A 17944-nucleotide genomic window follows, 5' to 3' on the forward strand; every position below is an offset into this window, starting at 1 on the left:
TTATTTTAAAAAGTACCTATTCACATGCATGTGAAAATAATATGACAAATATTTAGTGTTGATTCTCTGAATCAATAAGGTGATTGCTGTATGCATACAGTACACACATTTAAAAGCAACAGAGTGCATGCCCTAGTTGATGCGCCCAGAACGTGATCTAATATGAGTCTAATTACGCTCGATACTCAATATATTAACTCAAAATAGAGGCAAACCAACATATCAGTGTACTACTATTCTAAACCCCTGGGGGCTTCTGTATGAAAAGAGAGACGTTCAGGTGAAGTGAGAGGAGAAATTGTTTGTCTTTTGTTAATTCCAAATGCCGTGTAAAGTCAAAGCCCCCTGCATACTCTGTTAGCTGGAGGAGCTTTGTGTTTATTCTCCAGCCTGCGGAGCGTCCTCATGAATATTGGAGTCCAAATCAAAGTTTGTTTCTCGCCAATTACATTCAGAATGTTTTATTTCTTACTGTGACAGATTTTTTTGGATGTGACAGAATTGATTTTTCTTTATTCTACACACAACTCCACAACTTTACTGTTTCAAAACACACAAACACACACATTACTGGACAGAGATCCACTACACAAAATTAACAGAGCTGGGTCCAAAGCTTAAAGAAAGAAGATGAAACAAAGTTATAGAAGCCAGACCAATGGAAACACCAGCCAACAGGCCAAAGGACAGAGCAGAATATGGGTTTGTAAAGTAGTGCCATCTCAAATAGATCTCTTTTTTTAGGATAATGGGTTATGAGGGGTAGACAGAAGTCATTTTTGGCGAGAGAGTGATTTAGGTGACAGCTGTGGTGATAAAATGGGCCAGATGGAAAGTGATATGCTTTATAGCGGCTGATAATGTAATAGCTGCCGGATAAAGTAATAATCACTTGTCAGAATGTAACAAAATAACTTCTAAATAGGTTGAAAACAAATTATATCAATTTGATCTATAAATTCCTAACTAATAATATAGCATTATCATTTAACATTTATTGGCATTAATTTTTATCATTAATTTAGATTTCTGGTCACTTTAAAGGCATATTTTACCATATGTCGACAATGTGTTTCAATTATCCAGCTGCATCTGTTATGACTTCTTGACGGTACTTCAATATTTCCTCCGATGAGTTAAATTATGCCATTTGGTAAATGTCATGCTTTTAGACTGCCATTGGTTGATTCCTCTCAGTTTGTGAACTGTTAGTATCCCCTTGACTTTTCCAGGACATTTCAACAAAGGGCAGCTCCACATGTGGCCCAGGTGTTGAGGGAAGTGCACGTGATGCGTCTGAAGTCTTGTTATTGCAGTTCCAGCTCCAATGCAGTTGCTGTTTTATCTTCAGAGAATGGCTGACAGTGCGGCGTGACTCCAAGACGCACTTTCATGGTGGGCGAGACAGAGAAATCTCACTAACTTGAAAGACAGAGAGAGATTATGCATTCTGCTGAAAGTACAGTGTGACATTAGGTCCTGGACAGAAGGTCTGAACGCAATAATTTCCCATCACCAAGGACACTTCAATTTGAACAGTGTCACCTCAGATATCACTTAGTTTTGAGATAATGAGGTATAAAAGGTGCATGGGTAGGCAAGTCATTTTCAGGTTGATGGTTGAGAAAATAGGCTGCTGTGATAAGGTATACCAGAAGGAATAGGCTAAGGAAATTGCAGAAATATGTCCAGTATCTTTCTACCCATCCGTTCTCACTCTGTCTGGCATCCTGACCCCTGCCATCCTCCCTGTGTGGATGAGTGCTTCCCTGCACCAGGGACCCTGGAGATTGAAGAGATTGGCCGGAGAACCAAGAGCATGAAACCAACTGATAATGAAATATGGCTGGATATCTACAAGAACAAGATTAGACCTGCCTCTCATCTTTGTCCTGACTATCAGCCTCTCAGGATCTAATGCACTTTGTGGAGGAAGATGTGTCTATTCACAGCCGTACATACAAACAAACCAGATTGGACACATGATCATCACTACAAGGTATGTTATAGCAATAGCAAAAGTCAAATATGGCTTATATATACAAAGAGCTGTTGTTCAATCAACAGCACAAATAGATAAAGGGAGACATACATTTGCACTGCCAAAGGCTAAAGACAAAATAAGCAAATGTATTAATGCAATTTGGCAAGACAATGGTGTTGAAATGTGGACATTTTGTTGCCATTTCATGTCAGGTATGTTACATTTGACAGTACTCCATCTTGTTTATCTTTCAACTGTTTTCTGTGTGACTGTTGAGTGTACTTCCCTGGCCTCAAAACAGGTATATACATTTGTCACTCTTGTTTTCCTGGACACAATTCAATGTCCACAGGCTATTGACAGTCTGGTGTGTCAAATGGATGAGTTTTCATTTTGCTGCAGCCCCATCTATTGCAGCCAGAGAAGGTTTGAAAAAACGGATGTGTTTTTTAGGAACATAAAAATGAGCATGATATGGGACCTTTAAGTTTTTTGCATTTAAATGGAGCAAAGAAATTATTTTGGAAATCGACAACTGCTTACAAACTAAATTAAAGTAATTGTTTATTTTTAGGCATTTTTTTAGGCCTTTATTTGACAGGACAGCTGAAGACATGAAAGGGGAGAGAGAGGGGGGGAATGACACGCAGCAAAGGGCCACAGGTCGGAGTCGAACCCGGGCCCGCTGCATCGAGGAATAAACCTCTATATATGGGCGCCCACTTTACCAACTAAAGTAATTTTTGTGAAGATTTTCATTTAGATAAATGTCTGTTAAGTCACTATCTGTCACCAAATGAGGTAACACAATTGTGATTGAGCCTATGGCCCACTGATGAAAAAGCCCTTGCATTTACAGTATTATGAACTGGGTGTCTGTGATTTGCCTGGGAAAAAATCACAAGCGTACATAGTTAGTGACGCATTTTTCATCACTCACCAGTGGTTGGTCTTTCAGAGATGGTGAGCAGAACTAACGCAACAGACTCACTCTTCAACTCACTTGTGCGTGATGCGGCGTACTGTTTTTTTCCGGACTAGCGCTGCGAGTGACTGGTTACTAAGGCCAAACAAGAAAGTGCCATGACTGCAGACGATGAAACTTCAAAAACAAGTGAAAATGAAATCCAAAAAAGACAGCAGCAATCACTGCTTATTGCCAAAAAGAACGAAACGGAGATCCTTGAGATTGAAACTTTAACTGAATTAAAATAACCATCAAAACTTTATCTCTATTTTCCTTTTAATTACTGTGGCACTACTGGTAAATTGTTACTAAATAAGAAACTCATGACTTACATGGGCACTTATCTCAAAAGGTCATAAACATCATGACATTTTCTTGCAAACCTTCAAAACAAAAACAAAGATCCACTCTTTACAAAGACGTTTGCTGACAAACTACGTTCACACGCAGCGAAACCTACTATAATTCACTGAGGGATCTAACGCCGTCAGAACTCGGAGGTTCTGACGCTGCTGGTAAGAGCGAATGAGCAGCCTTTTGGGACAAACTAGGGGCAGATATGAATTGTCTTTGCCCTCTGTGACTATTCCATATGACAGACCCCTACAACTTTTCATAAAAATGCTAATAGGGAATATAGAGAGAGCCTGCAGCACTTTCCATCAGCTAAAAGAGGCCATTATCTGGAGATTTAGTTGACATTAGTCCTGATATGCCTCCCCACTTCGTCACCAGGTGAAGGAATTAAAGCATTTCTATAGCGTAATAGAGTTTCTGTGGGGTGGATGGAGCTTTCTTTTCCCAGGATGGTGGCCTTTATGCAGTCAGGTTGGTGATTGGCATGTTGAATCATCATGAATGTGTGTGTGTGTGTGTGTTGAGATCCAGGCGGAGGAACTAAACCCCCCGCCACCGTCACATCGCATTACCGACTCAGTGGCATGGTATCATCACATCAAATTAGTCTTAATGAACACAAGCGAGCCGACTGAGGAGAGAGATAATCAAACTTTTATTAAATGACTTAATCTTCTGTACATGCATAATGTCATGGAAAGAGAGATGGGGTCTGTGATGTCTGTCTGCGAGGGAATGATTTCCCCCCTTAAAATATGTGACTGTACATGGAAGCAGAGCTATCTATCGACCGTCTAAAACCTATAGTTCATTTGCCACAGTGCAGGAGCTCGCTGAGTAGCTCCTCAGTGGAATAAAATGATCTAAATACAGAAAGTGAGTTGCTACTACCAGCCAAGCCTGTTTTGCTTGAGTAAACAAAAGAGATGCATTTCAAATAGTATGTTCCTTCAGTTCATTTGGTTATCATACAAAAAATGCACTGTAGCTCACTCCACACATCTTAGATGCCATAAACAGAGCAGCTAAACACCTATCAAATATTGCAAAGACGTAACTTGTAAACAAATTACAGAGAGCTTTTAAAAAAAGAAGACACATATATACTAGGCAAGGGTTTCACCCGAAGGAAAAGTATAATAGTCAGATGTTAACATTAAAATGTGTAAAGAATATAATTGATCAAAACTAATTGATCAAATCTTTAAAAAACTACGGCTGCCCCCTGAAAGTCGAATATTCAAATCATCAGTCGTTGACCCCTCAGTCAACTGAGATTATTCAAGACAAGCACTTTTATTTTTTTTTGGTCAGTGAGAGTGAGCGCCCCCTTGTTTTCACGCTTCTCTTCGGGGGAAAATCATTCCACTACGCCAAGTCGTCCCGTCTACTCGGTGAAGATGTCGTGGGTACAGGCAGCTGTGGAACGGAGCCAGGCTGAGTGGTAGTGAGATGGAGACAGCTGCCCGGAGGAAGAGAGGCCTTGCCCGGTCAGGCTCCGAGATAACGTTATCTTCTGCATTCTGCTTAGAAGTGGTGAATTTATAGCTCACAGCAACTTACTGGCTTTTGTTTGATATCTAGTATCTGCAAAAAAAATGCTGTTAGCGTGGTGTAACCTATTTCATTTTGGGTTAGCAAAATGGTCTTGGTTCAGATTGCGGATCTTCTATGTTTTTATTTTATTACCATTAGCTACAGTAGTTATTGTGCATTCCAGTTGAACTGAGAAGTTGGAGTTCCCAGTTGGTAATGACAACTGGAATGCCCGCTGAAGTCGGATTTCCCACTCAGAAAGTCGGGAGAAACTTACCAACCCCGACTTCACAATCCAACATAGCTTCAACAGTAGGGAAAACTGTATGAATATACTGTTTTTAGCACTTCTGTCTTGTTTATGTCTCATTAAATCAGTGGTTCACACAGTACTGTCTGTCTATCTGTGCACATGTTGCTACGGTGTTTGCAAGTGCAAAATACCGCATAATGTGATGTTATCAACTGGTTTATTGGCTTGTTTACTTTATTACTTGAACTTGATCTCATTCAAACATCTGTCATTTCAACAAAGTGTTGCTTGATACTGAATACCTGGAGAGAAAAAAAGGAACGAATAGTCGAATAATTGTATTGAACAGCCAATTCTGATTCAACTGACAAAATTATGAGTTATGTAAAGCCCTATTTAAAATAAAATTTTCTTCATTGAGGTTTGTAGATGCCCTATTGGGATTTAGATGTAAATATACATTATTGGAAAGAAGTAAATCTGGCACTAATGTTCAGTAATAAAGCACCAGGCTTTAACTGTACCATTTTCTCAAAGAATTGACATAAAAAACCTCACATGTATTGCAAGGCACTATGCCCACTTTGGCTGATGGTAATGTAGCAGTAATTATGTTGAATTTGGTCCAAGAGTTCCTCAACAGAAGCTCCATCGTTCCATAGTTCGCTAATGAAACTGCACTCAGACACAATTTCAACCTAGTAACTGGAGATCTTTTTAAAAATGTGCCTAGGTGACTGCTGCTAGGTGCACACAGTTTCTTTTTTAACCTCTATACAAGTTTTAAAAGATTCTGTGTGCACTATTTTGTGCAGCACGTACATTCATTTTACTTTTGCTGTTGAAGACCTTATCAAAAATCCCTCAAAAATGAACAATCTAAATGGCCTATATACAATACATTTACATTAAATATGCATATGATGAGACTGTCAGGACTTGAGAATGTTGAGCCCCTACTAGTTTACTCCGCTTTCACAACAATGGAATAAATCCTCCTCTGGGGGATGTTTTTAAGGCTGTGGGGCTCTGAAGTCAACTACTTTACAGTTTCACCTCTAACATACAAAGAGACAGAATCAAACAGATTAAATGCCATGCTGCTGGACTTGACCCAGGGCATGAGGTCTGGACAAAGGAGAGAACTGAAATGCTCCATTCATCGGGGAGGAGGCTGGGTTGTTTGTGTCGGGTTCTACCTCGTCAGCTGGCCCACCACTTTCAGCAGAGTCTTGTTCTCCTGTTTGAGTTGCTCATTCTCATCTTCAATGTCATCCAGGTCCTGGGGGAAAAAAATATCAAAACAGACAGCTCTGGGGTTAGCACTTTCTGGACAGATTTAGGCACATGAATATTCACAACCCTGCCGCTATACCTTTGAGGGCCCAGTCAGGTTGGAGTGTTAGTCGGAGAGTTAAAGCGAGCATTACTTGCTGCCAGGTTTGCCCCTTCAGCCAGGCTGCCTTAATAGCAACAAATTAGACATTAACAGCTCCAATTAGATGCAAGTGACAAAAGCACTCAGTTGCCACAGCGCTGTCTCATCAAAGTGACACTCCTCATTTTCGGTTTCTTCCATCACCGGTCATGATCTCCTGAGAATGAGCTCAACTGCACTTAGAGGGAAGTCAAACTAAGGAGGTCACATGTTTCTGCACGTAGGAAGAGTGATATAAAGAAGCTCGTGTTTAAAGCAGCTATAATATGGCAAGCCCTTTGAGCATTTATTCCATATCCTTGATATCAAAAGTCAGGTTCCTCCACTAGTTAACTAGTAAAAGCCAAAAAAATTACTAGTTCACTAGTTGGCCTGTTCCTGGATGTTACTAGTTAACTAGTGCGGTCCAAAATGTCCAAAAAAGTGACAAGTAAAAGATTATGTTCAACTAGTAAGACAAAATATCCAACTAGTACAAACAAGTGTCCAACTAGTACTGACAAAAACCCAACTAGTGGAGGAACCGGACGTCTGATATCAAGGATATTGAACAAATTCTCAAAGGGCTTGCCATACTACAGTGGGGGAAATAAGTATTTGACCCCTTGCTGATTTTGCAGGTTTGCCCACTTACAAACAATGCAAAAATCTACAATTTTAATCATATGTACATTCTAACAGTGAAAGACAGAATCCCAAAGAAAATTCCAGAAAATCACATCATATGAATTTATTAAAATTGATAACCATCTGATGAGGAAAAACAAGTATTTGACCCCCTGGACAAACAGCATGTTAATATTTTGTAGAAAAGCCATTATTGGCCAGCACAGATGTCAAACGGTTTTTATAGTTGGTGACAAGGTTTGTGCACATTTCGGCAGGGATGTTGCCCCCTCCTCCCTGCAGACAGCCTCCAAATCATTCAGGTTCGAGGTTGTCGCCTGGCAACTCAATTTTAAGCTCCCTCCAAAGATTTTCAATCGGATTCAGGTCTGGAGACTGGCTAGGCCACTCCAGAACCTTGATGTGCTTCTTCTTCAGCCACTCTTTTGTTGCTTTGGCGGTGTGCTTAGGGTCGTTGTCGTGCTGAAACACCCATCCTCGACCCATCTTCAGCTCTCTCACTGAGGGAAGGAGATGTCGGTCCAGAATTCCACGATACATGGCCCCGTCCATCCTCCCCTCAATACGATGGAGTTGTCCCGTCCCCTTGGCTGAAAAGCACCCCCAAAGTATGATGTTGCCACCACCATGCTTGACGGTGGGGATGGTGTTCTTTGGGTTGTACTCGGTGTTCTTTGCCCTCCAAACACGACGAGTTGAGTGGAGGCCAAAAAGTTCTATTTTGGTCTCATCTGACCACATCACCTTCTTCCAGGCCTCTTCTGAGTCGTCCAGGTGGTGAATGGCGAACTTCATGCGGGCCTGTACATGTTTCTTCTTGAGCAGGGGGACCTTGCGTGCGCTGCAGGATTTCAATCCATGACGGCGTAGTGTGTTACCAACCGTTTCTTTTGTAACTGTGGTCCCAGCTGCCTTCAGTTGATTCATCAGTTCCCCCCTTGTGGTTTTGGGATGATTCCTCACCGTTCGCATGATCAGGGACACCCCACGAGGCAAGATCTTGTGTGGAGGCCCAGACCGAGGGAGGTTGGCGGTGGTGTGGTGCTTCTTCCATTTCCTGATAACTGCACCAACAGTTGATCTTTTCTCTCCAAGTTGCTTTCTGATTCTCTTGTAGCCCATCCCAGCCTTGTGCAGATCAACAATCTTGTCCCTGATGTCCGTAGAAAGCTCTTTGGTCTTGCCCATGGTGGTGATGTTGGATGCTGGTTGTTTGGGTGTCTTTTATACAGGTAACGAGGTGAGGCAGGTGTATTTGATGTAGATAATTGGTTCGGATTGGGGCTGTGTCTTAAAGAAAGACTAATTGGCTTGTAGGAGCCAGAATACTTGCTGTTTGTCCAGGGGGTCAAATACTTGTTTTTCCTCATCAGATGGTTATCAATTTTAATAAATTCATATGATGTGATTTTCTGGAATTTTCTTTGGGATTCTGTCTTTCACTGTTAGAATGTACATATGATTACAATTGTAGATTTTTGCATTCTTTGTAAGTGGGCAAACCTGCAAAATCAGCAAGGGGTCAAATACTTATTTCCCCCACTGTATAATAATATATTTTTGGAACAACAATGTGACAATGTGCTCATAGTGATAACCCTACAGGGAATTATTACCTGAATTTGCAGCTTGCCTCGGCTTTATGGAGCTTTATAGTTTCTTTCTTTATTGTTTAGCTATAGCTTCACTGTTTTGGTTAACTTTCAACGAATTTAACATTTCAGGTGTTCATTTCCATACAGGTTTAGTGGCTTGATGGTTAACGGTGGGATCTGCTTCGTGGAGTTATTTTGTCGACTTAATTAACCCAACCCAGGGTGAGTCTGATGAAAGCTGATGTATCTGCATGATTCAACTTTGAGATTTTCTCGCATTGCACAGCGCTCTGAAGGAATAATCTCCAAGATTAGACTACGTTATGTTCTGTCTGCTCACAGCAATTTAATACAATAGCAGGAAAAGAGTCTGATGATGTGCAGGTTACCTTCCCCCCAAACATGGACACAGATATATACAGATACGTCTCGCTTTATAAGATAAATAGCCTGCCTATAAGTGGCATCATGCTCTGTCTGCACTGGTTGTGCCTTGCATGTGTGGGATTCTGATATGTCCTTAAATTCGGGAATGGTCGTTTGTTTATTCAAAGTCAGAGACCGTCCAAAGTAGTGCAACTTTGCACATTTTTTGGGATCTGAGGTGTATGTCACATTTTAGCTGCCAAAACTCCACTGCTCTCTGTCTCTGGTCCTCTGGGTGAGAGGGGGAGTGGCCAGTGGATAGAGCTGCAAAAGCCAGTGTGTGCTTCTTTTACCTATATATTTAATGATATATTTAACGATATCTTTTGCATTTCTAATCCAAACAACGTCAAACTTGGCACTGCACTTACTCGTGCCCGTAGCAAGACACCTGTCAAGTTGAAATCCATTGGACTAACTGTTCGAGAGATATGCACATAACACACACACACACACACACACACACACACACACACACACACACACACACACACACACACACACACACACACACACACACACACACACACACACACACACACACACACACACATTCCTGCAATTTATAGATAGATATGGAGCAGAATTGATGATGTCTCATGTTATAATGCTCAATGACATATTTTATTTGTTACACAGTGAATATTGAACATTACTATGAACAACACTATGTAACTTTTAGCTGCAGCTGTAGTTCCAATGAGACAACCTGTAGGGGGACCGAAGCGGGAAAAGTTACACAGTGTTGCTTTAAAATCGCAAATCGAATCGTAATCGCAGAAAAATTGCAAATAGATTTTTTACCCAAATCGTTCAGCCCTAGTATTTTGACAAATTTGGCCTCCTGTGATTTGGATATTGCACTAGTCCACGCGATTAAAAAAAAAATAATTCTGATTAGTTCAGCCCTACTCTCACGGCTCTCATAGTGTTGTTTTCGGCAAAGCTGTAAAACCCCACTCTACACTACATGCTCAGCACCAAACAACAGACAGACAAAGTTAGCATCTAGCTGGTAAAGTAATGAGCCAGATATTTCCCTCAGGAGTTGGTAGAGACCAAAACCAGAACTAAAATAGAGTGAATATTGGACTTACATTCATCAGGTGGCCAGAAACAACACTTTTAATGAAATTTAATGTAGCTCTGTATCTTTCTAGATGTGTAAATAAGCAACTGTTGGCTGACAAGTTCGCCATATCAACTTATATGTCAATGTTGTGTTCCACTGCCCCAAGTTGCCAAAAAACAACAATCCAAAACAGTTATTACAGGTTTAACCTTTAAAAATGCAATGTCTACAACTTGCTTCATCATTAGATCAAGGATCTCATTAGCTTTATTTGCACTGATATATGTGTTTACAGGGATCTGAGCTCTCTACAAGACACAATTTCTCTCTTCAAAGTGTATCAAGGGGGAAATATAAGTCCAGCAGTTAAGCTTTATCTTTTCTTTCTCTCTCAAATAAACTTCTACAGTGACTGAGGGTTCAATTTTCCTCTGCACAGAGACGGCAGACTGGAACAGCTGTTATCTCCTTCTTTCCCATCAGGCCTTGCGGGAGCCTCTCTCAGGGACATTTCTGATAGCTATCACCACGTTGACCATCCTTACATAAAGGCCTTCTCATATGACCAGCTTCCTGTCTGTGTGATGCTATCAGCGTGATGCCTCCTGCAATATTGCACTCTTAGTGTTTGCTGATGGGTTGTGTAGTGTGTGTATCATGATGACTAAAGTGTTGAGATAATAACCAAGCAACATTCATTTGACTAGTTGCTGAAAATGTGCACAAGTCTTTGAGATGTATCCCCTCCTGTTACGTTTCCCTCAAGAAGATGCCAAAAAACAGAGATGTATTTTACCAACAGCCTTTTTGACCCAGAAACACGGGCAAAGGCGAGTAGGAGTTGAGGAGGGATTGTTGACAGTCTGATGAGGTTTTACTCTGGCGGCTAAATATAAAGAGACATCAGCCTACATGAATATACCCCAACCTTTCAACCCTGACCACAGTGTGAGGAGGTAACAGGACCCTGACCCATGAGGCCAAACCAAACTTTAAAACACACATGACTCCTGCTAGTGGGTGCACTTCAGTGTGAAACACTCCCAGTGTGATGGCTACAAGATCTCTCAAATGCACAATAATTTGAAAGTAAAGCAGCATTTTCTTAACTGATTATCCTGAGAGAAGACTTTGAGTTCTCTTCTTCAGAGAGACTAGGAACAACAAATAAGTCTCAGCAGGGACCTGTTCTTTGTATGTAAATAACTTGAGACTGTCCTCCCGAGAAGAATGACAGCATCAGTCGTTTCAGCGAATGACTCAAAACAACATTAAGTGACAAAGGCATTTAGTGACCGTAGTAATAATGACCACTGTTCAATTCCCGTTGACATTAGTTTGACGGACTTGTTGGATAATTGAGAATTATTTGGATTTTTTCAAAGGTTTCAAATTCAACTGGAGCTGTAGTCATAGCAACAAGTCCTTAAGCCCAAAACCTGCAAAGGTGCGAGTACAAGCTTATTCACATTTAGCTGGATTATGACCAAGATTTGTTGGTGTGAACCCGATACATGAACTGAATTTCAAATGAATTTTACAAATTACGGCTGGCAGGCAGCTGTGAAACAAAGCCATTCTTCTGATTGTAATCTTTTTCTGAACATCAGAGGCAGATTGACCATACCACACTGATTGGCTGAAGATGGCGAGGGTGTAATTTGGTGATCGTTTAGTTTGGCCTGTGGCTCTACTTTACTGAATGTGAAATGACACAGCGTGAGGTTAAATTTCACTTTGAATGTTTAAATTGGAGGTTTTTTTGAATGCTCTGAATGTTGGGCTCTACCTTGTACTATCCATGAATCATACTGCCTGAGAGTAAATCAAAAGACAGAAGAAAGAAACTGTGTGTTTAACAGTTGAAGACTGTGGTATTTGTTGTGTTTTCAGCTGTATATTTGTCGTGTTGTCGTGTTTTCAGCTGTCTTACTTATTGATCTCCTTCGATTTTGCTTTGTTTAATAAATGACCAGTCCAAACCCTCTAAGATCAGGACCACAACAGTGTTTGTCCAGTATGACTGAAAATACCCTCAAATGTAAGATGACAAAAAGTCAAGAAAGTTATTCTCAATTAACTTGAGACATACAATCATGTCTGAAATTCTTATCCACCGGGCAGCCAAATTGTTTCTGGTGAATAAATCCATAAGACAATAACTTCACCTGCGACACTGTGAAGCATTAACTTTGAGACTCAAATGTCATCAAACCATTGGGGAGTTTTAAAAATGCAAATTGCACATACAATGCCTCTGAGTAAAATATTTGTATCTATCTATCATAAAAAAACACAGCTATTATACACAACTCCACTAAAATGCCAGATGATGATTTCCAACCCACACGAGCCACCCACACATGAAAACACAAAGGAACGCATAAAAAAAAATTTGAGTAAAAAATGAGGTAGGCTGGACTCACTCTGTTCAGCAAGTCAATTTCCTCCCTCAGCTTCCCGATGAGGTCGTCTTTGTCCTGGTGGGCCTTCAGCAACCTATCGTTCTCCTGACGCTCTCTGGCCAGCTCCTGAAAACACACACAAATTAGCAACATCATTACATGGAATTATAAATCCTTTCACCATTGCATTGCTTTTAAGCATTGCTGCCAGAAAGGAAGAACTCAAAATTTTAAAAGGTTTTTAGGGGTTGGGGTTGCGATGGGACGGCCTTTACCTTAAGTAAAGGAGTTCAAGTATAATGGGTCTCTGCAGTAATGTGGGCATTGTACCGGACCATTGAGGTGAAGAGGAAGTGGAGCATGAAGGCGACTCTCTCGATTTACCTATTGATCTATGTTCCAACCCTCGCCCAATGGTCATGAGCTCATTGAGAGGATAACATCGCAAATCAATGCCTTTTTCTTGGCAGTTGGGCTTCACCCTTATGACGGGGCAAGGGCTTTTGGTCAGTCTTTCGTGTAAAGGCCTTCATTCATTTATGGTGTTGACTACACATGAAAAGTGACAGAAATAGTTGTGGGAAGAATTAAAAAAAGCTGCCCCAATTATGAAGTGGCAAAGGTGTGTAGGGAGAGGAATACAGACGCCGTCCAACAAGCACTTTGTTTGATTCATACAAATGCTTTAAGGAGTAGAATTGCTGCTCTGTGCTATTAAGTTGTATGAAGATCTAATTAGGATGCCTTGTGGTGGAGTTACACCCAACTGGGAAGAACAGAATATCCTGGAAGGATTATACAGTGTTTCCCATCTGGACTGGGAAAGGCTTGGGATTCCCCAGGAGGAGCTAGAGAAAGTAGCTACAAAACATTTTACAGTTTGATTGTTTTCTCTCAGACTAATGTTTGCACGTGTTCTTATTACCTGTGTTTTATTGTAATGTTTGGTTTGGATGCAGCAATTCCCCTAAACCAAGACGATTTCCTCCTATGGGTGATAATAAAAGTAACCTTAACTGTACGTACACACCGCCGCCGACTTGAGCTGCAAAGAAGCTCTGGCCGCCCTGTCAAGGACACTTGTCTAAAAGTACGGGGAAGCTGTTTGACGCTTTGGCCGCTCTGACGTGGCAGCATTCTTCGATCATGTTCAACTCACAATTGAAGACAAAGCACAAGCAGCCAATGCACGGCCAATACACTGACACTAGAAACCTTTTATAGATTACATATATAATGACAGAATTTGTATTGTTTGTTGGTCGCAGCGGTGTCTGTCAGTTAGCAGAATGCAGGCAGAGCGAGCAGCCACCAGCTGTTGATCCATGCAGGAATTGTTTAGACTGTTCAGAGAGCATGTGACGGCACGTTAACTGGTCCCTATACGCAAACAACGTCATATCATAAATGATAGGGGAACCCAGCAACGGCGATTATGAGATTTCCCTCCATTTTCATGGAACTAATGTCTTGGTAGGAACAAAGGTTTACATCGTATGTTTCTCCAGAATCAGCCAGCGAGAAGGACGTCTATATTCCGATTGGTTGCTGCCGTTTGCCGCTGCTTGCCACTGAACCGCGTCATAGCTCATTACCATAAAGTTGACCAAAGTTCAACTTTCTGATTGACGCTCTGGACGCTCAAAACGCCCAAAACGCGACGCCGACAGATTTGACGCTCCTTGCAGCTGAGAGAAGCCAGCTTCCATTGAAAATGAATGACTTCCCGTATCTTTAGAAGCTCAAGTCGGCGGTGGTGTGTACGTACAGTAACCTTACTACTGTCCGGCATTAGGCCGGCTACACACTGGCTGCGTGAACGTGCTGCTAGCCTTGTCTGTCTGTCTTATTAATATGTATTTGTGTCAAAATGACATATAAACATATTTTCCTATTCTATTTTGCCTGGAAACGCTTCCAACAGGCTTACGTGTCGCATGAAAAATAGGCATGCACGTGTTTAGGCGCAGCTGCGCCTGAGACGTGCGTGTCACGCAGGCAGTGTGTAAGCTCTAACCTGTTAACGTGGGAGCCGAAATAAAAACCGACACGCCATGCAGCTGACACGCTCACGTGACACAGCCAGTGTGTAGCCGGCCTTAGAAAGCCTTGGATGTGCCAAATCAAAACAGCTGTATTCAACATTTGAGAATATTCAGGCCTGTGTATTAACATGTTGCCATGTTAAGCTTGCATGGCACTACTTCATTGAAAGCTAATTTTTCTTCCAAAAGCATCTGGTTTTAAAAGGCGTTAAGACTTAGTCAATAAAAAGTATTGACTTTTTGCCGCATTACCGTTTTAAACTCTATATACAGTACAGGCCAAAAATTTGGACACACCTTCTCATTCAATATGTTTCTTTATTTTCATTACTATTTACATTGTAGATTCTTACTGAAGGCATCAAAACTATGAATGAACACATGTGGAATTATGTACTTAACAAAAAAGTGTGAAATAACTGAAAACATGTCTTATATTTTAGATTCTTCAAAGTAGCCACCCTTTGCTTTTTTTGATAACTCTGCAAACCCTTGGTTTGCTCAATGAGCTTCATGAGGTAGTCACCTGAAATGGTTTTCACTTCACAGGTGTGCTTTGTCAGGGTTCATTAGTGGAATTATTTCCCTTATTAATAAAAAAGCAAAGGGTGGCTACTTTGAAGAATCTAAAATATAAGACATGTTTTCAGTTATTTCACACTTTTTTGTTAAGTACATAATTCCATATGTGTTCATTCATAGTTTTGATGCCTTCAGTGAGAATCTACAATGTAAATAGACATGAAAATAAAAAGGAAACGCATTGAATGAGAAGGTGTGTCCAAACTTTTGGCCTGTACTGTATATGTGTATATATATATATATATGCACATTTTTATTTCTGAATTCAACATATTCTTTAAAAACAAGCAATATGTTTTATAACAGAACAGACTGTCAGTAAACAATGCATTGATAGTTCCTTTTTTATAGTGCTTTTGTGTTTCTTTCAAATTGTACTTGGTTAAAAGCCAGTGTGTTACTAACGGCAGTGAAATAAATGGATATTGTTCCTTAATGAGAGAGTTTATGTAAGCTATAAACACAAGGTGTTAACATGCACAAATGTGGAAACTGCTGTGTGCTTATGATGGAACTGACCAGATTTCCACTTTCCAGATAAGCCTGAAATGGTTTCCATAGTAACTGATCAGGCAGGTACAGTAGAAGGCAGAAAGCATTAATGTAGCCCACATCAATATACGTACACACCAATGAAACTCTTTTCATCATGGATTTTAAAGGTACTATAGATAACTGCAGCTTTGAAGTCTTTGAACAAACATCTTTTACACCAATAGAGCTGGCCAAATCTCCATTAGTGGTTTTGTTCTGAATGTGTGGTCTGATCTGGCTCTGTGACTCTCCTCCCAACCTGGGTTGGGGTTAGATACCTGTCCTACTTGGCTTTGGAGAACAGGGATTTCTGTAAGAGTTATATATTTATGAAGCTCAAACATACTGTACATCTCTGTACTTGTGAGGCTTTTAAGTAAATGTTTAAGGACAATGTAAAGTTGCCGGCTGGAGTCACAGAGATTTACCTGCCAGCAATCTCATATGAACAGACCATTGACACACACACCTCCGCCTGTAGAAACATTGTGCACAAAAAATAATAATGTGTGAAATATTTCAAAAGGTGTTTCTAGTCATTTAACTGAGAGAAATACCTGGCACGGAAGTCACTGAGGTCAAAGCAGTACTTACTTTAAAAACCTTTTTTTCCGAAAGCCACCCAAGTGACATTTGATTCCGAGTCGAGTTTCTACAGTGGCAGCACTGAGGGGTTTAGGGTCTGATAGGAACGGTGTAGGTGGAAAAGACATATCTGCACTTTAAAAGGTCATTGCTTCAACAACACTGAGGAGGATTTCTGCCAGTGCTGAGCCGCAGTTACCAGCCAGAAAATCAGAACTCGGGCGACCGCTCAAAGAACTCAAAGTGGAAATTCGTCTGAAAAAAGTGCAGCTGATAAAGGAATCAGTCAGCCAGAAGAGTTGCGGATGCACCCTTTCAAAACTTAAAGAACATTGAAAAGTTTATAGGATTTGGTAGTGATAGCATATGTCAATCATAAAAAAAACTACGCTCCCTCTGTGATTTTACATTTACATGGTGCTTGGGGTCGAAATAGAGGAAGAAAAAAATCCCCTGAAACTCAAGTTCCTCAGATTTGCTCTCATTCGCTGATATTTCAAGTCCTATTTGTGAATGTCCTGTGGAGTAACTGACACCTTGATGGTCAAACAGTGGGCACACTAGAAGAGGAAATCATACATGTTTTGGTTCAGGTCCATTGAGGACACTGCAGTCATGTCCTCAGTATTGTATTTGGCGGTTTTACAGATGTTAAGCCATGTCTTTAAATGTGTGTTGTATTTTTCCAACAGAGTTCTATTCCCGACATTGTAAAAAAGGCTTTGAGACAGCTTTTAGATATTAGATACTTTTAGATATTTTTTTAAATCCTGGCTACGACACTGTTTCAGGTGTGACCTCTATGTCTCTATATCTTTCCCCACCCGGCCAACAAAAAACTATTTGCTCATTTGCTACAGTATCTGGTTGAGGATAACTTCAGGAACTTGATCTAAAAAACAAAACAAAGAAAATGTGCGTAGAAGACAACAAACTCATGCAAGTTATACAATGATAGTGCACTATTAAAAGAATAGTTTGACATTGTGGGGACATTTTGCTGTCTTGGTAAGAGTTAGATGAGAAGATTAGCCAGCGGGCATTTAGCTTAACTTAGCATAAAGACTAGAAGCAGGGGAAAACAGTCAGCCTAGCTCAACATTTTAAAAAGTATGCCTTCAAGCACTTCTAAAGTTCAAAATGTACTGTTTTGCTGCTGAGCAGCAAGAGACAGTTATAGCATTTCATTTGCTTGTTTTGTTTGTTTCTGTGTTAAAAAGTGATTCTAGGGCACCTGGGAAGCTCGCCTGGTAGAGCGCACAACCATATACAGAGGCTTAGTCCTTGACGCAGCGGCCCCGGGTTCGGTTCCAACCTTCGGCCCTTTGCTGCACGTCATTTTACAGTGTGTTCAGGGGACAGGCAGCTAGCGGATAGTGAGGAGATGTTTGCTGTATGTGACAAGAAATGTTGTAGCCTAAACAACGCGTGACATCGCTTAGAGCTCCTTTAAGTGGTACTGGCCAGCATTATTTTGGAGTGAGCTGTTTCTCACTGCCTCCAGTCTTGATGCTTAACTAAGCTCATCTCTTCCTGGC

The 17944-nt window shown here is 40.8% G+C and overlaps 1 protein-coding gene across 1 annotated transcript in view; it reads right to left on the bottom strand.

The window, feature by feature from the left end:
• Positions 1 to 3940: 3940 nt before the first annotated feature.
• pawr (PRKC, apoptosis, WT1, regulator) overlaps positions 3941 to 17944 on the bottom strand; it is a 72178-nt gene continuing 58174 nt past the window's right edge. Inside the window, exons 6-7 of the mRNA XM_028571032.1 lie at positions 12682 to 12786; positions 3941 to 6379 (exon numbers count right to left, since the gene is read on the bottom strand). Coding sequence (XP_028426833.1) covers positions 6293 to 6379; positions 12682 to 12786 — 192 coding nt within the window. The 3' untranslated portion in view covers positions 3941 to 6292. The remainder of the gene's footprint in view (positions 6380 to 12681; positions 12787 to 17944) is intronic.

The sequence above is a fragment of the Perca flavescens genome, chromosome 23 (genome assembly GCF_004354835.1).
Source record: "Perca flavescens isolate YP-PL-M2 chromosome 23, PFLA_1.0, whole genome shotgun sequence".
Classification (NCBI taxonomy): Eukaryota; Metazoa; Chordata; class Actinopteri; order Perciformes; family Percidae; genus Perca; species Perca flavescens.